At 38.1% G+C, this 22,110-nt stretch overlaps 1 protein-coding gene across 1 annotated transcript in view; it reads right to left on the reverse strand.

Annotated features, from left to right (window-relative positions):
• LOC122749976 (major histocompatibility complex class I-related gene protein-like) overlaps positions 1 to 13,096 on the reverse strand; it is a 35,214-nt gene extending 22,118 nt beyond the window's left edge. Inside the window, exons 1-5 of the mRNA XM_043996600.1 lie at positions 13,001 to 13,096; positions 12,454 to 12,459; positions 2,064 to 2,327; positions 1,416 to 1,685; positions 841 to 1,116 (exon numbers count right to left, since the gene is read on the reverse strand). Coding sequence (XP_043852535.1) covers positions 841 to 1,116; positions 1,416 to 1,685; positions 2,064 to 2,327; positions 12,454 to 12,459; positions 13,001 to 13,076 — 892 coding nt within the window. The 5' untranslated portion in view covers positions 13,077 to 13,096. The remainder of the gene's footprint in view (positions 1 to 840; positions 1,117 to 1,415; positions 1,686 to 2,063; positions 2,328 to 12,453; positions 12,460 to 13,000) is intronic.
• Positions 13,097 to 22,110: the final 9,014 nt, after the last annotated feature.

Here is a 22,110-nt window from a genome sequence, read left to right on the forward strand (position 1 = left end):
CTATATATCTATATTAGAAAGCCTTTTGATAGATCTCTCTGCCTGTTCATATACTTTGAGAATTTCTCAATTAGGGTAGCATTAGTCTCTTAATAATGAAAGAATAGTTTAACAAAGTTATCTGTAATTGCATTAATCAAGAAATCTAGCATCATAGCTCATACAAGGGGTACAATATTGCTGGGTCTTCTATCCCTCTATCTGACACATTTTCCCTTCTACAAACTCTCATTTGTAAACAGGCAATAGCAGCAGCAGCAGCAACAAAAACAAGAACAACAAGAATAGCAACACCACCACCACAAGGCAGACCAAGCAGGACACACATCTTCTGGTGCACTTCTGGAACAGGACCTGGAAGAGACATCCTTGATGAGAGTAATGAGAGGTGGATCATGCAAGTCCTGTTGCTCCTGTTTTGCAGAAGTACAAACTGAGACTCAGGAAGTTCAAGGTCACAAAGATGATAAGTGGCAGACCTGCACCTCTACCATAGGTCTGTCCTGATTCTGAGAAGAGTCAGTAGACTTTCTACTACATCAACTTTTGGATCTCATAGGACTGAATAAAATCTTGACTGTCAAAAGGACACTGAAGAGAGGATCTCGGAGCTTTATTATAGTGCCAGGACACTGACTAAGGCTCCCTTTCATATGCCTTTATGGTGGGGAAGGCAATAGGAACTTCCTTACACTCATGTATTCTTAAAACTGAGAGGGGACTAGAGATAATTGTGTCCAACCCCTTTATTGGATATATGTGGAAACTGAGGCTCAGTTTTCCAACAAGGATTCTGGTTCCAGCTCTACCTCCCTCATTTATGACTGTGTCACTACTTACCCAAGGCTACAGAGGTGGTTTGGTTCCTTCCTTGATGCACCACATGGCAAGTGTAATTAGTCTCTTCAGGGTGGGCATCTATAGACACACAGGTCTGGTAGGTGCCATCCCCCCTAGGCTGGATGAGTCCTCCTTCCTGGTCACTTTGATTCAGTGCACGTCCATCCTTCACCCAATTCATATTGATATCCCAAGGGAAAAAGCTGTAAGCCCAACACCTCAAAGTCACCTTCCCATCTTGGTTCTTGTTTTGAGTCACACTCAGTGTTGGGAACACTGTGGGGAAGAGACCAAAATGAAGGAAGAGGTGAAGGTATAGACTCTCTCCTACTGAGGGACAGAGAGCCCCGCCACCACCATCAACAACAACAACTTTCAGGCTAAGGCATATAGGAATTCCATACCTATGCTGGTCCCTAAGGACATTAGCCCATGTATGCTGGAAGTCTATCAACAGACAAAGGTAAGACTGATTTCATACCCTCTACACTGGAAGGAAAAAACCTCAGGCAGGAGATCAGGGGCAGAGGGAGAGGTTTTCAAGGATGGTGAGGGCCACTATCCCAGGTCAGTACCTGCTTTTTCCTCCTTCCAAACTTCCAGGTAGCTCCGAAGTTGCTGACAACAGTCTCCTTCCACTCTTGCTTTCTGGTTCTTTATCTCTCTTGGCTCTTTCTCAAAGGCATCCTTTAGAATGCTAGCAGCAGGATGGACTGCTTCCCAGGTGAGTGTCTCAGGGTGGAAGATAAGGAAGGTCTCTCCATCACAGCCATATCTCCAAAATCCTCTAGTGTTGCCATCTTCACTGAGTTCACAGCCCAGCATTGCCTGGAGGGTATGAGAATCTGACCCCCATACCCCACCACAGGCTGGTCATGGTTCTGTGCTTCCTTTAACCTAATTGGAGGAATCTTTCCCCAATAGATCCCATGATCCCACATATTCTATACAAAGGGATGGGAAAAGAAAAGCACCTCCTCCCATCCTCATAGGATCAAAGATTTAGAACTGGAAGGGATCTCCCCAATTATACCATGAGTAAACTGAGGCCCAGGAAGGTTAAATTAACTGCCCAAGGTAACAAAAGTAGTAAGGGACAGAGCTGGGGATTCAAATCCTGGTCCTCTGACTCTCAGTTCAGCAGCCTCCCCACTACACTACACAATCTCTAGGTAGGGTGAATCCCATACTCATCCAGAACCTGTCCTAAGCCCCAGACTCACCAGTGCTTAGGTTGCTCTGGCCCATGACATTTCGCAGAGTTCTTAAAAACTTCTCTCCAAAATCCTTCAGATTACCGTTTTCTTTACTCCAAGCTTCTGTCTCCACAATCCCATGTAACCAAGAGCCCCGAGGCTCTGGCCTCTGGCTCTTGCTGTCATAATGAAGGAGTGATTCACCATCTAGGTAGCCATGAACTGAATATGAGGGGTCTTGTCCATCAGATTGGAATGTGGCAAAGAAGTTGTACTGAAGACTATGAGATTCTGAGAGAGAATGAAAAGAGTAGAGCAAGAATGAGTGCCTGACCAGGAGGTTGGAGTCCCTCACTCCCTTTTCTCCTCCCTCTGCTCCATCCAAGAACAAGTTCTCCTTCTGCCACCTCATATCCTTTACCCAGTCATACTCTGCTTCTGAATCTGACCCCCTCCCCATTCTGTCCATCCTCACAATGCCAATGACCCCTCCCTTTCTGTGGACAAGGACACTTAATTTACTGCCACACTCAAAGAACACTACACCCTTTTCCTCCTCTCTTAACTACAAAACACCACTTGAAACTCTTTTTTTTTTTAGTTTTCAACATTTGTTTATATAAGATTTCCAATTTCCAATTTTTCTCCCTCCCTCCCCTTGCTTCCCCCCTCCCCTTGAAAGCAGGTAATCTGATATAGGTTATATATACATAATAACATTAAGCATACTTCTGCATTAGTCATATTATAAGAGAAGAATCAGAGCAAAAAGGAAAAACCTCAAAACAGAAAACCAACAGCACCAAAAACAAAAGAAATAGTATGGTCCAATCAGCATCCATATTCCACAGTTACTTATTTTTTCTGGATTTGGAGAGCCTTTTCCATCATGAGTCCTTTAGAACTTTCTTGTACCATTGGACTGGTGAGAAGAATCTAGTCTATCAGAGTTGATCAACACATAATGTTGATGATACTGTCTATAATGTTCTTCTGGTTCTGCTCATCTCACTCATCATCAGTTCATGTAAGTCCTTCCAGGTTTCTCTGAACTCCTGCTCCTTTCTTACAGCACAATAGAATTCCATTACATTCATATGCCACAACTTGTTCAGCCATTCCCTAACTGATGGGCAACACCTCAGTTCCCAATTCCTTGCCACCACAGAAAGAACAGCTATAAATATTTTTGTACATGTGGGTCCCTTTCCCTTTTTTATGATCTTTTTGGGAAAAAGACGTCATAGTGGTATTGCTGGGTCTAAGGGTATGCACAGCTTTATAACCCTTTGAGCATAATTCCAAAATGCTCTCTAGAATTGTTGGATCAGTTCATAGCTCCACCAACAATGCATTAGTGTTCCAATTTTTCCATAGCTTCTCCAACATTTATTATTTTTCTTTTTTGTCATATTAGCCAATCTGATAGGTATCAGGTGGCACCTCAGAGTTGTTTTAATTTGCATTTCTCTAATCAATAGTGATTTAGAGCATTTTTTCATATGGCAATAGATAGCTTTGATTTCTTTATCAGAAAACTGCTTGTTCATATCCTTTGATCATTTCTCAATTGGGAAATGACTTGGATTCTTATAAATTTGATTTAGTTCCTTATATATTTTAGAAACGAGGCCTTTATCAGAAGTACTGGCCATAAAAATTGTTTACCAGCTTTCTGCATCTCTTCTAATTTGGGATGCATTGGTTCTGTTTGTACAAAACCTGTGTACTACAGGAGTTGGACAATGTACCCACACTTGAGAATACAATTAGCTCCCTAAGATGTAGAAAAGCTCCGGGTGTAGATGGTATCACAGCTGAATTGATCAAATGCTCTAAAAACATCCTATTAAAGCCCCTGCATGAATTGTTGTGCCTGTGTTGGAAAGAAGGTGAAGTGCCACAGGATATTCGTGATGCCCATCTAGTTACTCTTTATAAGAACAGTGGAGGAGGCAGCTAGATGGCGCAGTGGTTAAAGCACTGGCCCTGGATTCAGGAGTACCTGAGTTCAAAGCCGGCCTCAGACACTTGACACTTACTAGCTGTGTGACCCTGGGCAAGTCACTTAACCCCAATTGCCTCACTTAAAAAAAAAAAAAAAAAAAAAGAACAGTGGAGACAGGAGTGACTGTAACAACTACAGAGGAATTTCACTTCTCAGTGTCGTTGGTGTAACGATTGGAATAACGCCACCTGCTGGATACTTACTGTAGAAGAGTTCCACCCATGAAGTGAAGGTCTTTGAGGGCAAGACCAGGAGTCTTTTCTTTGGCGGCAGGAAGTGACGCGGCTAGTGGGAGGAGGAAGGAAGAGACTGACTCTCACTCTGGGACGCTTTTTCCTGAGGACGCTGGTGGAGAGTGGAGCTAGAAATGCTCTCTCCTTTTAATAGATAGAAATCTAGGCCTTTCTCTCTCTCTTTACCAAATTCTTATTCTCCTTAATAAATGCTTAAAAGTCTAACTCTTGCTAAAGCTTATAATTTTTGGCGACCACTCATTAGATGTTTTAGACACTTTAGCTAGAATTTTAACCCTTAACATTGGAAAAATGTTTGCCAAGGTCATCTTGCTAAGACTGCATAAACTTGCCGACCATGTTTACCCCGAATCGCAATGTGGCTTTTGAGCAGGGAGGTCAACTATCAATATGATTTTTTCGCTTCGCCAACTGCAAGAAAAGTGCAGAGAACAAAAAAAAAAAAACCCTCTTCATTGCCTTCATAGACCTGACCAAAGTGTTTGATGTGGTTAACAGAGAAGGTCTTTACGAAATTCCCTCAAGAATTGGTTGCCCTCCTAAACTCCATAGCCTCATTCACTCCTTTCATTCCAACATGCAGGGTGTTGTACAGTTCAAAGGCAACACCTCTAAAGCATTCAGCATAAACAGCAGAGTCAAGCAAGGATGCGTGCTTGCTCCCATGCTGTTTGGAATTTTCTTCTCCACACTGTTGTGTCATGCTTTTGGTTTGTCAACTGATGGCATCTATCTGCATTCCTGGTTGGACGGAGGCCTGTTCAACGTTTCATGTCTGAGATCCAAAACCTCCCTTAGAAACCTGCTTTTCGCCAATGATGCTGCACTTGCCTGTCACTCAGAGCGTGAATTTCAGACCTTGATGGATCGCTTCTCCCAAGCTTGCACAGACTTTGGCCTAACCATAAATCCTAAAAAGATGAAAGTCATGTGTCAGAGTGCTATGTCACCTCCATTGATACACATCGGTAGCTACCAGTTGGATGTCGTAAGCCAATTCTCGTATCTTGGTTCTATTGTCAGGGACAATTTGTCACTTGTTTCAGAGATCAATCAGAGGATTGGGAAAGCTACTTCAACCATCGCTAAGCTTGCCAAGCATGTCTGGGCAAACAGTAAACTGACAAGATGAACCAAATTTGCTGTCTATAGAGCATGCATCCTGAGTACCTTACTGTATGGCAGCGAAACATGGACTACGTATACTAGACAAGAGAAGAAGCTTAACAGCTTCCACATGCGCTGCCTTTGGCACATCCTTGGCATATCTTGGTCAGATAGGATCACCAACACAGAAGTGCTCAAACATGCGCAACTTCTGAGCATCTACACACTACTGAAACAAAGACAGCTGCACTGGCTGGTCATGTGCACTGCATGCAAGATAGGCGCATTCCTAAAGACCTACTCTATGGCGAGTTAGCCTCAGGCTGAAGACCTGCTGGATGCCTCCAGCTGGGAGGAGATGGCCAAGGGCCTCGCCCAATGGAGTTAAGTACTCAGGAGCAGCTTATGCACAGCTGAGATGGGCCTTCAAGCTTGGGAGGAAGAAAAACGAATGAGACACAGGAACTGACCGACAACAGAGAGCGCAGTTTTCTGATGTCCTCATTGTAGCAGGAGCTGTGGCTCCCGTATCAGACTGCACAGCCACACTGTGGCCTGTGGCTCTTGAAGGCGCTGATCCATGGTCGTCTGCGACTGGTGGAAGCCTACTAATCAAAATCAGCCATTTTGCATTTCATAATATTCTCTATCTCTTGTTTGGTCATAAACTGCTCTCCTTTCCAAAGATCTGAAAGGTAGACTGTTCTTTCTTCTCCTAATTTACCTATGGTATCACCTCTTATGTCTAAATCATGTATCCATTTTGACCTTATTTTAGTATAATGTGTCAGATGTTGATCTATGCCTAATTTCTGCCATACTATCTTCCAGTTTTCCCAGCAGTTTTTGTCAAATACTGAGTTCCTATCCCAGAAGCTGGAGTCTTTGGGTTTATCAAACACTACATTACTAGTGTCATTTACTACTGCATTTCCTGTGCCTAGCCTATTCCATTGGTCCTCCACTCTATTTCTTAGCCAGTACCAGGTAGTTTTGATGACTGCCGCTTTATAGTAGAGCTCCAGATTTGGTACCGCTATCCCACCTTCCTGTGCATTGTTTTCATTATTTCCCTTGATATTCTTGACTTTTTGTTTTCCCAGATGAATTTTGTTATTATTTTTTCTAGCTCTATAAAATAATTTTTAGGTAGTCTGATTGGTATGGCACTGAATAATTTAGGTAGAATTGTCATTTTTATTATATTAGCTCAGCCTATCCATGAGCAATTGATATCTTTCCAATTTTTTAGATCTGATTTGATTTGTGTGAAAAGTGTTTTGTAATTGTGTTCATAGAGTTCCTGGGTTTGTCTTGGCAAGTAGACTCCCAAGTATTTTATATTATCTACTGTTACTTTAAATGGAATTTCTCTTTCTATCTCTTGCTACTGGACTTTGTTGGTCATGTATAGAAATGCTGATGATTTATGTGGATTTATTTTATATTCTGCTGCTTTGCTAAAGTTGTTAATTGTTTCAAGTAATTTTTGAGTTGATTCTCTAGGTTTCTCTAAGTATACCATCATATCATCTGCAAAGATAGTTTTGTTTCCTCCTTGCCTATTCTAATTCCTTGAATTCCTTTTTCTTCTCTGATTGCTAAAGCTAACATTTCTAGTACAATATTAAATCATAGAGGTGATAATGGACATCCCTGATTCACCCCTGATCTTGTTGGAAAGGCCTCTAACTTATCTCCATTATATATAATGCTTGCTGATGGTTTTAGGTAGATACTGCTTATTATTTTAAGGAAAGCTCCACCTATTCCTCTCTAGTGTTTTTATTAGGAATGGGTGCTGTATTTTCTCAAAAGTTTTCTCTGCATCTATTGAGATAATCATATGATTTTGGTTAGTTTTCTTATTGATGTGGTTGATTACGTTAATAGTTTTCCTAATGTTGAACCAGCCCTGCATTCCTGGTATAAATCCCACCTGGTCATAGTGTATTATCCTGATGATCACTTGCTGTAATCTCCTTGCTAATATCTTATTTAAGATTTTAGCATCAATATTCATTAGGGCAATTGGTCTATAATTTTCTTTCTCTGTTTTTGCTCTGCCTGGTTTTGGTATCACTACCATATTTGTGTCATAAAACCAATTTGGTAGAACTCCTTCAGCTATTTTTCCAAATAATTTATATAATATTGGAATTAATCATTCTTTTAAATGTTTGGTAGAATTCACCTGTAAACCCACCTGGCCCTGGGGATTTTTTCTTAGGGAGTTCATTAATGGTTTGTTCAATTTCTTTTTCTAATTTGGGCTTATTTAATGATTTTATTTCCTCTTCAGTTAACCTGGGCAGTTTGTATTTTTGTAAATATTTATCCATTTCATTTAGATTGTTAAATTTATTGGCATACAGTTGGGCAAAATAGTTACTAATTATTGCTTTAATTTCCACTTCATTGGTGGTAAGATCACCCCTTTCATTTTTGATACTGGTAATTTGGTTTTCTTCTTTCTTTTTTTTAATCAAATTAACCAGTGGTTTATCTATTTTATTGTTTTTTTCATAAAACCAGCTCTTAGTTTTATTGATTAATTCTATAGTTTTCTTGCTTTCAATTTTATTAATTTCTCCTTTAATTTTTAGGATTTCTAATTTAATATTTAATTGAGGATTTCTAATTTGTTCTTTTTCTAGCTTTTTTAGTTGCATGCCCAATCCATTGATCTCCTCTTTCTCTTTTTTATTCATGTAAGCAGTTAGAGCTATAAAACTTCCCCTAAGTACTGCTTTGGCTGCATCCCATAGATTTTGGTATGTTGTCTCATTATTGTCATTCTCTTGGATAAAGTTATTGATTGTTTCTATGATTTGTTGTTTGACCCACTCATTCTTTAGAATGAAATTATTTAGTTTCCAATTGATTTTCAGTCTACCTTTCCATGGCTCTTTATTACATGTAATTTTTTTTGCATCATGATCTGAGAAGGATGCATTTACTATTTCTGCCTTTCTACATTTGACTATGATGTTTTTGTGCCGTATGGCAGAATTCATCCCATTCACATTCACAGTTATTATCACTAGCTGTCTATTCCCCTCCATTCTATTTACCCCCTTTGTACTCTCCCCCCCTTCTTTCACCCTATTCCTCCTCACCAAGGTCTTGCTTCTTACCCCTGTCTCGCCCAATCTGCCCTCCCTTTTTAGCAACCCCCCTCCCTTTTCTTTACCCTTTTCTCCCTTGTTTTTGCCCTCCCTTCTATCAGTCCCCCTTTCCCCTTACCCTTTTACTTCCCTAAAGAATAAGCTAAGTTTCTTTCTCCAAATGAATGTATATGTTATTCCCTCTTTGAATCAAATCTAGTGAGAGTAGGCTAGAACAATGTTCACCCTGCCCCCTTCCTTCCCTCTATTGTAATAGGTTTTTTTTCACCTCTTCCTATGATGTAATTCACCCAATTCCACCTCCCCTTTCCTCTTCTCCCCATAAACTCCCTTTTTAAACCCTTAGTTTTCCTGATATCATCACATCAAAGACAGTTTATATTTATACCCTCTGTGTATAATCCTTCTGTCTGCCCAAATACATATACAATTCTCAAGAGTTATAAGTATTATCTTCCCATGTACGGATGTAAACAGTTTAACCTTATTGAATAACTTACCCCCCCCCAACGTTTACCTTTAAACTTTTCTTGGATCTTGTATGTTAAAATCAAATATTCTATGAGATCTGGTCTTTTCATCAGGAAACCTTGAAAGTCCCCAGTATCATTGAATGTCCATCTTTTCCTCTGAAAACGAATGCTCAGTTTTGCTGGGTAATAGATTCTCGGCTGCAATTCAAGCTCCTTTGCCTTCCAGAATATCATATTCTAAGCCTTGCAATCCTTTAATGTTGAAGCTACCAGGTCCTGAGCAATCCTGACTGTGGCTCCATGATACTTAAATTGCTTCTTTCTGGCTGCTTGGAGTATTTTCTCCTTCACCTGATAATTCTGGAATTTGGCTACAATATTCCTTGGAGTTTTCCTTTTGGGGTCTCTTTCAGGAGGTGATCGGTGGATTCTTTCAATGACAATTTTATCCTCTGATTCTATAATATCCAGGCAGTTCTCCTTAATAACTTCCTGGAATATGGTGTCTAGACTCTTTTTCTGATCATGGCTTTCAGGAAGTCCAATGATTCTCAAATTGTTTCTCCTGGATCTGCTTTCCAGATCAGTTGTCTTTCCAATGAGGTATTTCCCATTTTCTTCTATTTTTTCATTCTTTTGACTCTGCTTGACTGATTCCTGGTGTCTCATGGATTCATTATCTTCCAACTGTCCAATTATAATTTTTAAGACATTGTTTTCTTCAATGAGATTATGCACCTTTTTTTCCATTTGGCCAAATGAATTTTTTAAGGCATTGTTTTCTTCAATGAGATTATGCACCTTTTTTTCCATTTGGCCAAATGAGTTTTTTAAGCCATTGTTTTCTTCAGTGAGATTATGCACCTTTTTTTCCATTTGGCCAAATGAGGTTTTTTGTGTGGTTTTGTGTGTGTGTGTGTGTGTGTGTGGTTTGGTTTTTTTGGTAGGGCAACGAGGGTTAAGTGACTTGCCCAAGGTCACACAGCTAGTAAGTGTCAAGTGTCTGAGGCTGGATTTGAACTCAGGTCCTCCTGAATCCAAGGCCAGTGTTTTATCTACTGCGCCACCTAGCCACCCCCCCAAATGAGTTTTTTAAGGCATTGTTTTCTTCAGTGAGATTATGCACCTTTTTTCCATTTGGCCAAATGAATTTTTTTTTTTTAGTGAGGCAATTGGGGTTAAGTGACTTGCCCAGGGTCACACAGCTAGTAAGTGTCAAGTGTCTGAGGCTGGATTTGAACTCAGGTACTCCTGACTCCAGGGCCGGTGCTCTATCCACTGCGTGACCTAGCTGCCCTGGACAAATGCATTTTTTAAGGCATTGTTTTCTTCAGTGAGATTATGTACTTTTTTTTTCCATTTGGCCAGATGAATTTTTTAAGGAATTTTTTCTTCAGGCAATCTTTGTGCTTCCTTTTCCAAGCTGCTGATTCTTTTTTCATAATTTTCTTGTGTTGCTTTCATTTCTCTCCCCATTTCTCTGAATTGATTTTTTTTTTTGCAAGGCAATTGGGGTTAAGTGACTTGCCCAGGGTCACACAACTAGTAAGTGTTAAGTGTCTGAGGCTGGATTTGAACTCAGGTCCTCCTGACTCCAGGGCCAGTGCTCTATCCACTACGCCACCTAGCTGCCCCTCAATTGATTTTTTAAAATCCTTTTTGAGCTCTTCCAATAAGGCTTTTTGTTCTTGAGACCTATTCATCTTCCCTCTTGAGGCTTCACATGTAGGCAGTTTGGGAGTATTGTCCTCATCTGAGTTTGTGCTTGCCTCTTCCCTGTGAACACAGAAGCTCTCAATGGTGAGAGCTCTTTTTTGTTTCTTACTCATACTGCAGCTTTTTTTTTTTTAAGTTGAGGTCTGCTCTGGGGGCACCAGGGTCCCTGTTTCAAGCTTCTCATGCTGGTGTATAGGGGCTGTGTCACTGGCTTTCTACACTGAGGCCTCTATGGCTCGTGGATTTCTCCCCACCCTGGCCTTGCTGGCTGCACACTGGGATTGGTGGGCCTGGTCGTGCTTGTCCTATGGGTGGCCATCCAGCTGGCAACCTGCCCTCCTGGCTGGTGCAGGTGGGTTTTGCCACTGTCCTGCTGCGCTACCAGCTTGTTGAGCCAGGATCCAGGGGCCTCAGTTGCTCATCTGTAGCCCACAGCTTCCTGCAGACTTGCTCTGACCCCCTTCGGCACTGCACTACACCTCCCTTTTGCCCCAATGAGACTGACCTTTCCTGAAATCTTCTAAATTATCTCTGATTGGAAGACTGTTTCTCTCTATCTCTTTGCAGATTCTGTAGTTTCAGAATCCGTCTAGAGGCTTGATTTAATGTTCTTTTTGAGGAAATAGAAAGAGAGCTCAGGCGATTTGCTGGCTACTCTCTGCTATCTTGGCTCCATCCCCCTGAAACTCTTACTTGAGTTTGGAAATATAGTCATTGACTAGGATCCTCCAACCCTGATCACTCATTCAGTGCCTTCCCTAGTAATACTGCACATGCAACATTGTTAAATTCTCTGGGAGGAGGAATATTCCATGGCTCTCTAGTTTTCACTGGGCACCAGCACATGGGAAACAAAATTGTTACCATGGATTCACTGGCCATATTCCCACAGATGACTCAAATTTCAGTCATTTCTTCAGTCTAAGATTTCAGTTCCCTGCCTAGAAACTTCAGTTTGTATGTCACTTATGCAAGTTCAAATGAATATCATAATGACAATTGCTTGTATTTCCATAACACTTTTCAGGTCTCCTCACAGACACCCTGTGTTTGCCACTACAAATATTATTCTCCAATTTTACAGACAAAAAAACTGATCCTCCCTCTATGCCATCTTGCATATCATAGATAACAATATCATCACGTCTGTGAAATCCTTTCTACCACTGAATTAATTGATGGATTTTTTTCTCACCTAGACAATTCCAATATTAACTTTACTAGATCGCTGTCCTCCAGCACCAATCCAATTACATAGTCTACTTATGCTGTCAGCACCAAAGATTTTTTGGCTACTTGTCACTGTAAATATCATGTGTTTCATTCATATCTATCTATAGCTATATACACATGTATACATATGCATATACACATATCTATACATACGTATGTGTGTTTGCGTGTGTATCACTTTAAATATACTCATCATCTAAACCCTTAAACTTTTCCCACTTGCTGACCCCTTTTTACCAGATAAATTTTTCAGCGACCCCGAGGATAACTTTTTACTGTTGCCTGATTTTTAGTGACCCCCACATTCAGTTACGCGACCCCACATGGAGTTGCGACCCACAGTTTAAGAAGCTTAGATCTAAGTTACAGCGGCAGTGTTGTAGCTGAACTTGGGCAGCTCTTTGGTAAGCACAGCCACTAGAAGCCCCACCCCGACTTCTGGCCGCACTCTGCCCAGGCTAGCTGCTAGCCTACCTTTCATCTTCTCACCCACCTTACCAGACGCTTAAGGAAAAGAGGTTTCCGGGTGGCAGTGGGTTGAAAGAAAAGAAAATAGGCAAGAAATTAGTAGATGAAACATAGATGGGGGAAGATGTCAGGGAGAGGGTGAGGATGCTACGCAACTTTTTTTCCTTTCTTTTTCTCTGCCCGGTTTTCTTTCCAAACTACCAAGGAAATTCGAGGAGGGGTCGGGGGAGGGGAAGATTGGCAAACGCAAAAGCGAATGTTTGTACTCTGTGGAGAAGGGAAGAGTATTCGTAACTAGGCTTAGGATTCACGACTGGGGAGGGGGAGGGGCACAAGGACGAATAGAAGCACTCATGGGCGACTGGGCACAAGTAGCACGGGGAAAATTCCTAAGCGAAGGGATCAAACAAAGCCCGAATCCACTCACTCCTGAGCGAGGAGGGGATCATCCTACTAAAAAACAAGGAAGGACGCCCTGGGGGACAGTGGTGGGGCAGGTACCCGGGAAGGGGTGCTGGAGGAAGAGCAGAGACCAGGTGATGTGGTTTGAGTCTACTCGGGGAAAAGGCTCACTCACGGGCATTAACAGAGAGCAACACGCAGGACGCGACGAGGAAGATCCCGTGGATGTACCATGGCACTCTTGATCCCATCTTCCTTCCTTAGAAAGCACGCAAGTTCAACCCGGCTGCCTGAATCGCTGTCTTCTACTCTTAAGTAACTAAAACCTCACTGTAGCTAGCTCCAACTGGAAATGGGAGTGGTCACCAAATAAGAAAGAATGCTAGGCTTTCTTCTTAAGCACAGAAAATTAAAATAAATAAACAAATCAATCAATCCCGTACTACATGTACTAAAGCACAGAGATTTTGGAGGCAAATGTAAAGAAGAAGAAAATAATACTTTAATACAACCATAACGAAGAAAAAATAGAAATTGGTTCATGGACGACAAACACAAGATACAGACCCAAATGAAGACTTCATGAAATCTTAAAGAATGAGTGGGTCAAAGAACAAATCACAGAAACAATTTAAATCTATATAAAATGAAATAATGATGAGATATATCAAATTTTCTGGGGGGCAGCTAAAGCAGAACTTAGGGGAGATCTTATTCTTACAAACATAATACACAAAATAGAAGATTAATGAAATGAATATATATTTCTAAATATTAGAAAGTCAATAAATAAGCAACCCTTAAAAAGGACAAAAGAAGAGATATCAAAAAGTAAGGAAGAAATAGATAAATTTGAATAAACATTGAAGAAATAATAAAACCAAAAACTTGTTCTTTGAAAAGACTTATAAAATTGCTAAATTCTTAGCTAATTTGACTAAAGAGCACAGAAAATTAAGTCAATAAAATTTCAAATGGACAATGTGAAATAGAGCAAAACCAGATTAAATAAAAAGAATAATCAAAACACATTGTGCATACATATATGCTAACAAAACTCAGAACACAGAAGAAATAAAGATATGCCTTCAAAAATAGAAAAAACCCAAGCTATTAACAACAAAAAAACAAAGAGAGAGATCTTAAATAATCCAATATTAGAAAAGGAAATACATCTAACTGAAAAGGAACTACCAAAGAAAACTACTCCTACTCCTTCCTGATAGGTTCACAGGAGACTTTTATTTTAAAAAAAAACAGTTAGTGGCTATATTTCAAAATTATTCTCAAAAATTGAGAAATAGAACCCTCTGAAGAGAATTATTTGTATGAGACACATGTAGTCCTAATACCTACACCAGGGAAAGATAAAACACTGAAAGAAAACTAGAAACAAGCATCATTAATGAAATTAACTCAAAAATGTTAAAGAAAATGCTAGCAGACTACAGTGATTTATTCAAGTAATCATACATAATGACCAAGTGGGATTTACACAAGGGAAGCAAAAATGGTTCAACATTAGGAAAACAATGAATATAATTAATCATCATTAGAAACCAAAACATCCAAAATCACATGATCATCTCAATAGATGCAGAAAAGGCATTTGACAAAGGAAAACACTTTTATGTAAAAAAACATACACACTACAAATTATAGAAATTGAATCACCTTTTTTAATATCAGAAAAAGCATCTACATCCAAAATCAAGCACCATATGCAAAAAGAATACACTAAAACTTTTTCCATTAAATTTATGAATGAAGCAAGCAAGGATGCCTACTTCCCCCACTATTATTTGATATAGAAATGCTAGCCACAACAATGAGAGAGAAAAATTAAAGGCATTAAGATGGTTTACTAGGAAAATACTAGGGAATCAGCAAAGATACTGAGACAATAGCTTCAGGAAAGTTGCAGGGTACAAAAGAAATCCTAAAAAATCAACAACACTTCTATATAATAATAGCAAAAACACAGGAAGCAGTAATAGAAAAGAAATCCAAATCCAAATAATCACAAAATGCATAAAATATCTTGAGATTAACCTACCAATCATATACACCCTCCCTCCAAAAAAACAATAATCAATCAATTCATGAATCAATATTTATTAAGAACTTACTATGTGCAGATCACTGTGCCAAGTCTTGGGGATACAAAAATAGGCAAAAGGCAGTCTCTGCATTTTAATAAACTCAGAAAACATAGGTAGGAAGAGGGGTGCAGAAGAGAAGAAATGGGTAACAAAGAAGATGAGAAAAAGAATTAGAGTGATGTTTCTTAGAGAAGAGACTCACTCATTTGATTTCCCAGTAGGAAGGCATTAAGAACTTATGGTATTCCAAACTGAATATAATTCTTCAGGGGAAAAATGAATATTTAATGGAATAAAGGACTTACAAGCATTCCTGATGTAAAGACCAGAGCTGAAAAGAAAATATTACTTTCAAATGCAAGATTCAAGAGAAACATAAAAAGGTAAACAAGAAAGAGAATTCATAAGAGATTCAATAAGGTTAAACTGTTTACATTCCTACCTGAAACATGATACTTGTAATTCCTAAGAACTTTATCATTATTAGGGCAGTTAGGAGCATACATACACGAAATGGGTCAGAATTGACTATTACGGATTGATATCCAAAAACCAAAAAATAAGATTAAGGGATGAGGAAGAGAGATGTAGTGGGAGAAAGGAAAGGTAGAACTGGGTAAAATATGTCAAATAAAAGTGACACAAAGGAAGATAGGAGGTAGACAATGCTTAAATAATACTCTGATCAAAATTGGCTCAGAGGGAATACACTTTTATTTGGGCACAGAAATCTCTGTGAAGGAGAGGGAATAATCGAATGGATGTCAGGTAGAAGGGAGGGTAGATTGGGGGAGCTGTGGTCAGAAGCAAAATACTTTTGAGGAGGGACAGGGTGAAAGGAGAAAGACAGAGAAGGATAAATGGGGAAAATAGGATGGAGGGAAATACACAGTTAATCATCATAACTGTGAATGTGAATAAAATGAGCTCAACCATAAAATAGAAGTAGATAGCAAAATGGATTAAAAAACAGAATCCAACTATATGTTGTTTATAAGATCATACTTTAACAAACACATACTCAAAGTAACAAACACACACTCAAAGTAAAGGATAAGGGGCTGGGGAAGAAACTATAATGCTTCAGTAGAAGTGGGAGGGGGAAGACAGAAGTCACAATCATGATCTTAAATCAATTAGAAGCTAAAACAGTTCTAATTAAAAGAGATGAGAGGAAAATACTTTTTGCTAAAAAGTACCAAAGAAAGTGAAATATTAAATATCAGTACTAAACATCTATACAACAAATGGTAGCACATCCAAATTCTTCAAGAACTTGAATGAGTTACAGGAGAAAATAATAAAATTATACTAGAGGGAGACTTCAACTTTCCCCTCTCAGGACTAGAAACAACTAACAACAAAAAAAAATAAACAAACAAACAAAACAAAACACACACACGCTCAAAAAAAAACAAACAAAAAAGAAGTTAAGAAGATGAATCGATTTTCGGAAAAGTTAGATATCATAGCCCTCTGGAGAAAAGTACATGGGAATGGAAAAGAATATATCTTTTTCCCAGTAGTGCATGGCACCTAGACAAAAATTATCCATAAAAACCTCACAACCCAATGTAGAAAAGTGTATTTATTAAATGCATACTTTTCATATCATAATGCAACAAAAATTACTTTCAATAAAGGGCCATCAAAACATAGATTGAAAATTAATTGGAGAGGCAGCTACATGGTGCAGTGGATATAGCACTGGCCCTGGAGTCAGGAGGATCTAAGTTCAAATTTGGCCTCAGACACTTGACACTTATTAGCTGTGTGACCTTGGGCAAGTCACTTAACCCTAATTGCCTTACCAAAAAAAAAAAAAAGAAAGAAAGAAAGAAAGAAAATTAATTGGAAAATAAATAATCTAGCCTAAAAAGTTGAATGGATCAAAGAACAAATCATAAAAACAAATAATTTCATTAAAGAAAACAACAACAATGAGACAATGTACCAAAATTTATGGCATGCATCAGCACTTAAGAATAAATTTATATCTCTAAATGCTTACATCAATAAAAATAGAAAAAGAACAGATCAATTAATTGGACATGCAACCAAAAAACTAGAAAAAGAGCAAAGTAAAAATCCCCAATTAAGTAACAAATTGAAAATCCTGAAAATTAAAAGCAGGATGAGTAAAACTGAAAATAAGAAAACCATTGAACTAATAAATGAGTCTAGGAGGTGGTTTTATGAAAAACCATAAGTAAAATACAATATCCATTGGTTGGTTTGATTTTTTTTAAAAAAGAATAAAATCCAATTAATGATATCAAAAATGAAAAGGGTAAATTTACTACCAGTGAAGAGGAAATTAAAGCAATTGTTGGGAGCCATTTTCCCCAATTATATGACAATAAATTTGACAATCTAATTAAAATGGGCAAATCTTTACAAATATATAAATTGCCCAGTTTAACAGAAGAGGAAATAGAATACTTAAATAAGCCCATCATAGAAAAAAAATAGAACAAGCCATCAATGAGTTCCCTAAGAAAAAAGCCCCAAGACCAAATGGATTTATAAAGGAATTCTACCAAATATGTAGAGAACTCAATTCCAATACTATATAAACTATTTAAGAAAATAGGCAAAGAAGGAGTCTTCCCAAATTCCTTTTGTGACACAATTATGGTGCTGATACCTACATCAGAAAGACCAAAAACAGAGAAAGAAAACTGTAGACCAATTTCTCTAATGAATATTAATGGAAAAAATTTTAAATAAAATGCTGTCAAAGAAATTACAGCAATCTATCACAACAATCACACAATGTCACCAGGGGGAATTGCAGCCCAAGAATGCATGGCTAGTTCAATATTAGGAAATATATCAGCATAATTGATCCATATCAGTAACAAAAAGAACAAAATCATATGATTATCTCAATAGACAAAGAAAAGGCTTTTGACAAAATACAATACTCATTTGTATTAACAACACTTGATAGCATAGGAATACATGGAACACTCGTTAAATGATAAGTAGTATTTATCATCAGCAAGTATCATCTGTAATGGGGATGAGCTAGAAGTCATCCCAATAAGATCAGCAGTGGAGCAGGGATGCTCATTCTCACCACTATTATTCAATATTGTGCTAGAAATAGTAACTTTAACAATAAGAGAAGAAAATTAAAATGAAAGAATTAGAATAGACAATAAGAAAATAAAGCTATCAGGGGCAGCTAGGTGGCACAGTTGATAAAGCACCAGCCTTGGGTTCAGGAAGACCTGAGTTCAGATCTGACTTCATACACTTGACACTTAATAGCTGTGTGACCCTGGGCAAGTCACTTAACCTTCATTGCCCCACCAAAAAAAAAAATTTTTTTTAAATAAAGCTATCATTCTTTGAAGAATCCCAGAAAATAAAATTTAAAACTATTTGAAATAATGGACAACTTCAGTAAAGTTGCAGGATATAAAATAAATACACAAAAGTCATCAGCATTTCTATGTATTATCCACAAAGTCCAGCAGCAAGAGGTAGAGAAATTCCATTTGAAATAACTGCAAACCAAAGAAAATACTTGGGACTCTACCAGCCAAGACAAACCCAAGAACTTTATGAACACAATTACAAAACACTTCTCACACACATAAAGTCAGATCTAAACAATTAGAAAAATATTAATTACCCATGGGCAGACCAAACCAATATAATAAAAATGACAATTCTACATCAATCAATTTACTTATTCAGTGCCATTCCAATCAAACTACCAAAAAATTGTTATAGAGCTAGACAAAATCATAATAAAATCCATCTGAAAATAAAAAAACAAAAAATCAAAAGTAATCAAGGAAGTAATGGAAAAATGTGAACAAAGGTGACCTGGCTATAATAGATTTCAAACTGTATTATAAAGTGATAATCATTAAAATAATCAGGTTCTAGGGGCAGCTAGGTGGCGCAGTGGATAGAGCATCAGCCTTGGAGTCAGGAGTACCTGAGTTCAAATCCGGCCTCAGACACTTGACACTTACTAGCTGTGTGACCCTGGGCAAGTCACTTAACCCCAATTGCCTCGATTAAAAAAAAAAAAATCAGGTTCTGGCTAAGAAATAGGTCAATAGATCTCTGGACTAGATTAGGCACATAATACACAGTAGAAAATGACCAGAGTCTTCTAGTATTTCATTAACTCAAAGACCCAGCTTTAGGAACAAGGAGTCACTCTGACAAAAACAGCTGGGAAAGCTGGAAAGCAGTTCAGAAATAGGTATAGAACAACACATCACACTATAGCAAGATAAGGTCAACATGGATTCATGGTTTAGACACAAAGGGTGATACCATGGACAAATTAGGAGAGTGTGTAATACTTTACCTTTCAGATCTATAAATAAAAGAAGAATGTATGTCCAAAAAAGAGGTAGAGAGCATTACAGGATATAAAATTGATGATTTTGATTATGTTAAATGTAAAAGGTTTTGCACAAACAAAACCAATGAACCAAAATTAAAAGGAAAGAAGAAAGCTGGGGGTGGGGGTGGGGAAAGGGAAATGTTTGCAGCAAGTATCTCCTATAAAGGTCTCATTTCTCAAATATATTGAGAAATGAGTCAAACTTATAAGGTTACAAGTCAATCCCCAACTGATAAATGGTCAAACAATGTGAACAAGCAGTTTTCAGAAGAAATTAAAAAACAAACTATAATTATATTTTTAAAAAACTTTAAATCAGTATTGACTAGAGATGCAAATGAAAACAACTCTGAGGTACAACCTCATACCTATCAAATGGGCTAATATGACAGAAGAGGAAAATAATAAATGTTAGAGAAGATGTGGGGAAATTGGGGCCCTTTTGGTACAGTAGCAAACTGATCCAATCAGTCTAGAGAGCAATTTGGAAGTAAGCCCAAAGGACTATAAATCTATGCATATCCTTTAACCCAACTATACCACTACTAGGTCTGTATGCCAAAGAGATTTTTTTAAAAAGGGAAAAGATTTATAATTATGAGAGTATTTATAGTGGATCTTTTTGTGGTGACAAAGAATTGGAAATGGATGGGGATACCCATCAATTGGAGAATGGCTGAACAAGTTGCAGTATATGACTGTCATGGAATACTATTGTGATATAAGAAATGATGAGCAGGATGCTTTCAGAAAATCCTGGAAAAACTTATATGAACTGGTGCAAAAGGAAATGAGTAGAACCAGGAGACCACTGTACATTTTGACAGAAATATTGTAGAATGATTGACCACAAAGGACTTCGCTCTTCTCAGCAATATGATAATCAAAGACAACTCCAAAGGACTTCTGGAGAGTAATGCTATCCACATCCAGAAAAAGAACCTATGGAGTCTGTATGAAGATCAAAGCACACTTTTTTAAACCCAATTTTTCCTGGGTTTTTTCTTTTGCTCTGCATTTTCTTTCAAAACATGGCTAATATAGAAATAAGTTTTGCTGACTGAAAATGTATAATCTATGTCAAATTGCTTGCCTTCTCAAACAAAAAGGGAGGAAGAGAATGAAGGGAGAGAATTTGGAATTCAAAAATTTTTAAATGAAAGCTAAATTAATTTTTACCTGTAACTGGATAAAATATTAAAATTTTCTTATTATTATTTTTCATCATCATAAGGAAAGGCAAGAACAGGGACCTTAATCAAAGAAATGCCTATCAATTGGGAAATGGCTAAACAACCTGTGGTATATGATAGTGATGGAATATCATTGAGCTATAAGAAATGACAAACTGGATAATTTCAGAAAGGCCTGGAAAGACTTGTATGAACTGATGTTTAGTGAAGTGAGCAGAATCAGGAGAATGTTGTGCACAGAGAAAACAATATTATTTGATGAAGAATTGTGAATGACAGCTATTCTCAGCAATACAGTGATCCAAATTAATCCCAAAGGATTAATGATGAAGCATACTATCCACCTCAAAAGAAAGAATTGATATTGATTGAACACAGACTGAAGCATACTATTTTTCACTTTCATTTTTTTCTTTTTTCTTATTCAAAATTACTAATATGGTAATGTTTTACATAATTGTACATGTATAACCTATATCTGATTGCTTACTGCCTCAGGGAGTGGGGAGGGTAGGGAGGGAAAGAGAGATAGAATTTAGAACTCAAAACTTTAAATAAAAATGTTTATTGTTATTTTTTTAAAAGAAAGAAATCCCTCTGGGTTATAATAAAAAAAATCCAGGGTCCTTGACCTTAAGGAACTCATAATGTAATGAAGGAGACAAGTTGCGAAGAACTATGTTCTGTGATAAATGATTATTGATAGCCAATATCTTAAGATTAAGAGGCCTTCTTCTAAATCCCTTTTCTTTAAAAGTCTTTTTTTTCCTGTAGGACAGTACTTAATGAAATTGCATTAACACTTCCTCATGTTAAGACCCCCTCCCCCAAACACCAAGGTATTTAATCTAGGGTAAGAAAGCTCATTTTGTTCTGAAGCTTTGGTGGAGACAGATCCTTTTGTGTACATAGCCAAAGACTCCTCCATCGTGTGTGTGTGTGTGTGTGTGTGTGTGTGTGTGTGTGTGTGTGTGTGTGTGTTAGGGGAAGGGGTGTCACTCAGGCCCCTTCATTGAAGAAAGGATACATTATTTCAATTGATAGCCCAAGGCTGGGGATGTTCTAAGTGAAGATAATCTTTCTGTGCAGGGGTCAACTCCAGGCCCCATTGACCACCTATTGTTTCAAGGGTATATAAACTTTGAGCACTGCCACTATGATTATCTTTGGTCTGAGAGAGATGGCCAAATGACCATCCTTTTATTAATAACCTGCTGGCTCTATGAATAAAGTGATTAAATTACCCAGAAACAATATCTCTCAACTTTTTAATTATCACAGTTCATACAAGATATGTAAAGTGTATGTGGACACCAGCCCTGGAGTCAGGAGGACCTGAGTTCAAACCTAACCTCAGACGCTTGACATTTACTAGCTGTGTGACCCTGGGCAAGTCACTTATCCCCAATTGCTTCACAAACAACAACAACAACAAAAAAAAAAACCCTTCTTTAGGAACAGCTAGGTGGCACAATGGAAAGAGCACCAGTCCTAGATTCAAGAGGACCTGAGTTCAAATCTGACCTCAGACATTTGACACTTATTAGCTGTGTGACTCTGGGCAAGTCACTTAACCCCAATTGCCTCACCAAAAAAATATATTAATGAAGGATTT

The sequence above is a fragment of the Dromiciops gliroides genome, chromosome 3 (assembly GCF_019393635.1).
Source record: "Dromiciops gliroides isolate mDroGli1 chromosome 3, mDroGli1.pri, whole genome shotgun sequence".
NCBI lineage: Eukaryota > Metazoa > Chordata > Mammalia > Microbiotheria > Microbiotheriidae > Dromiciops > Dromiciops gliroides.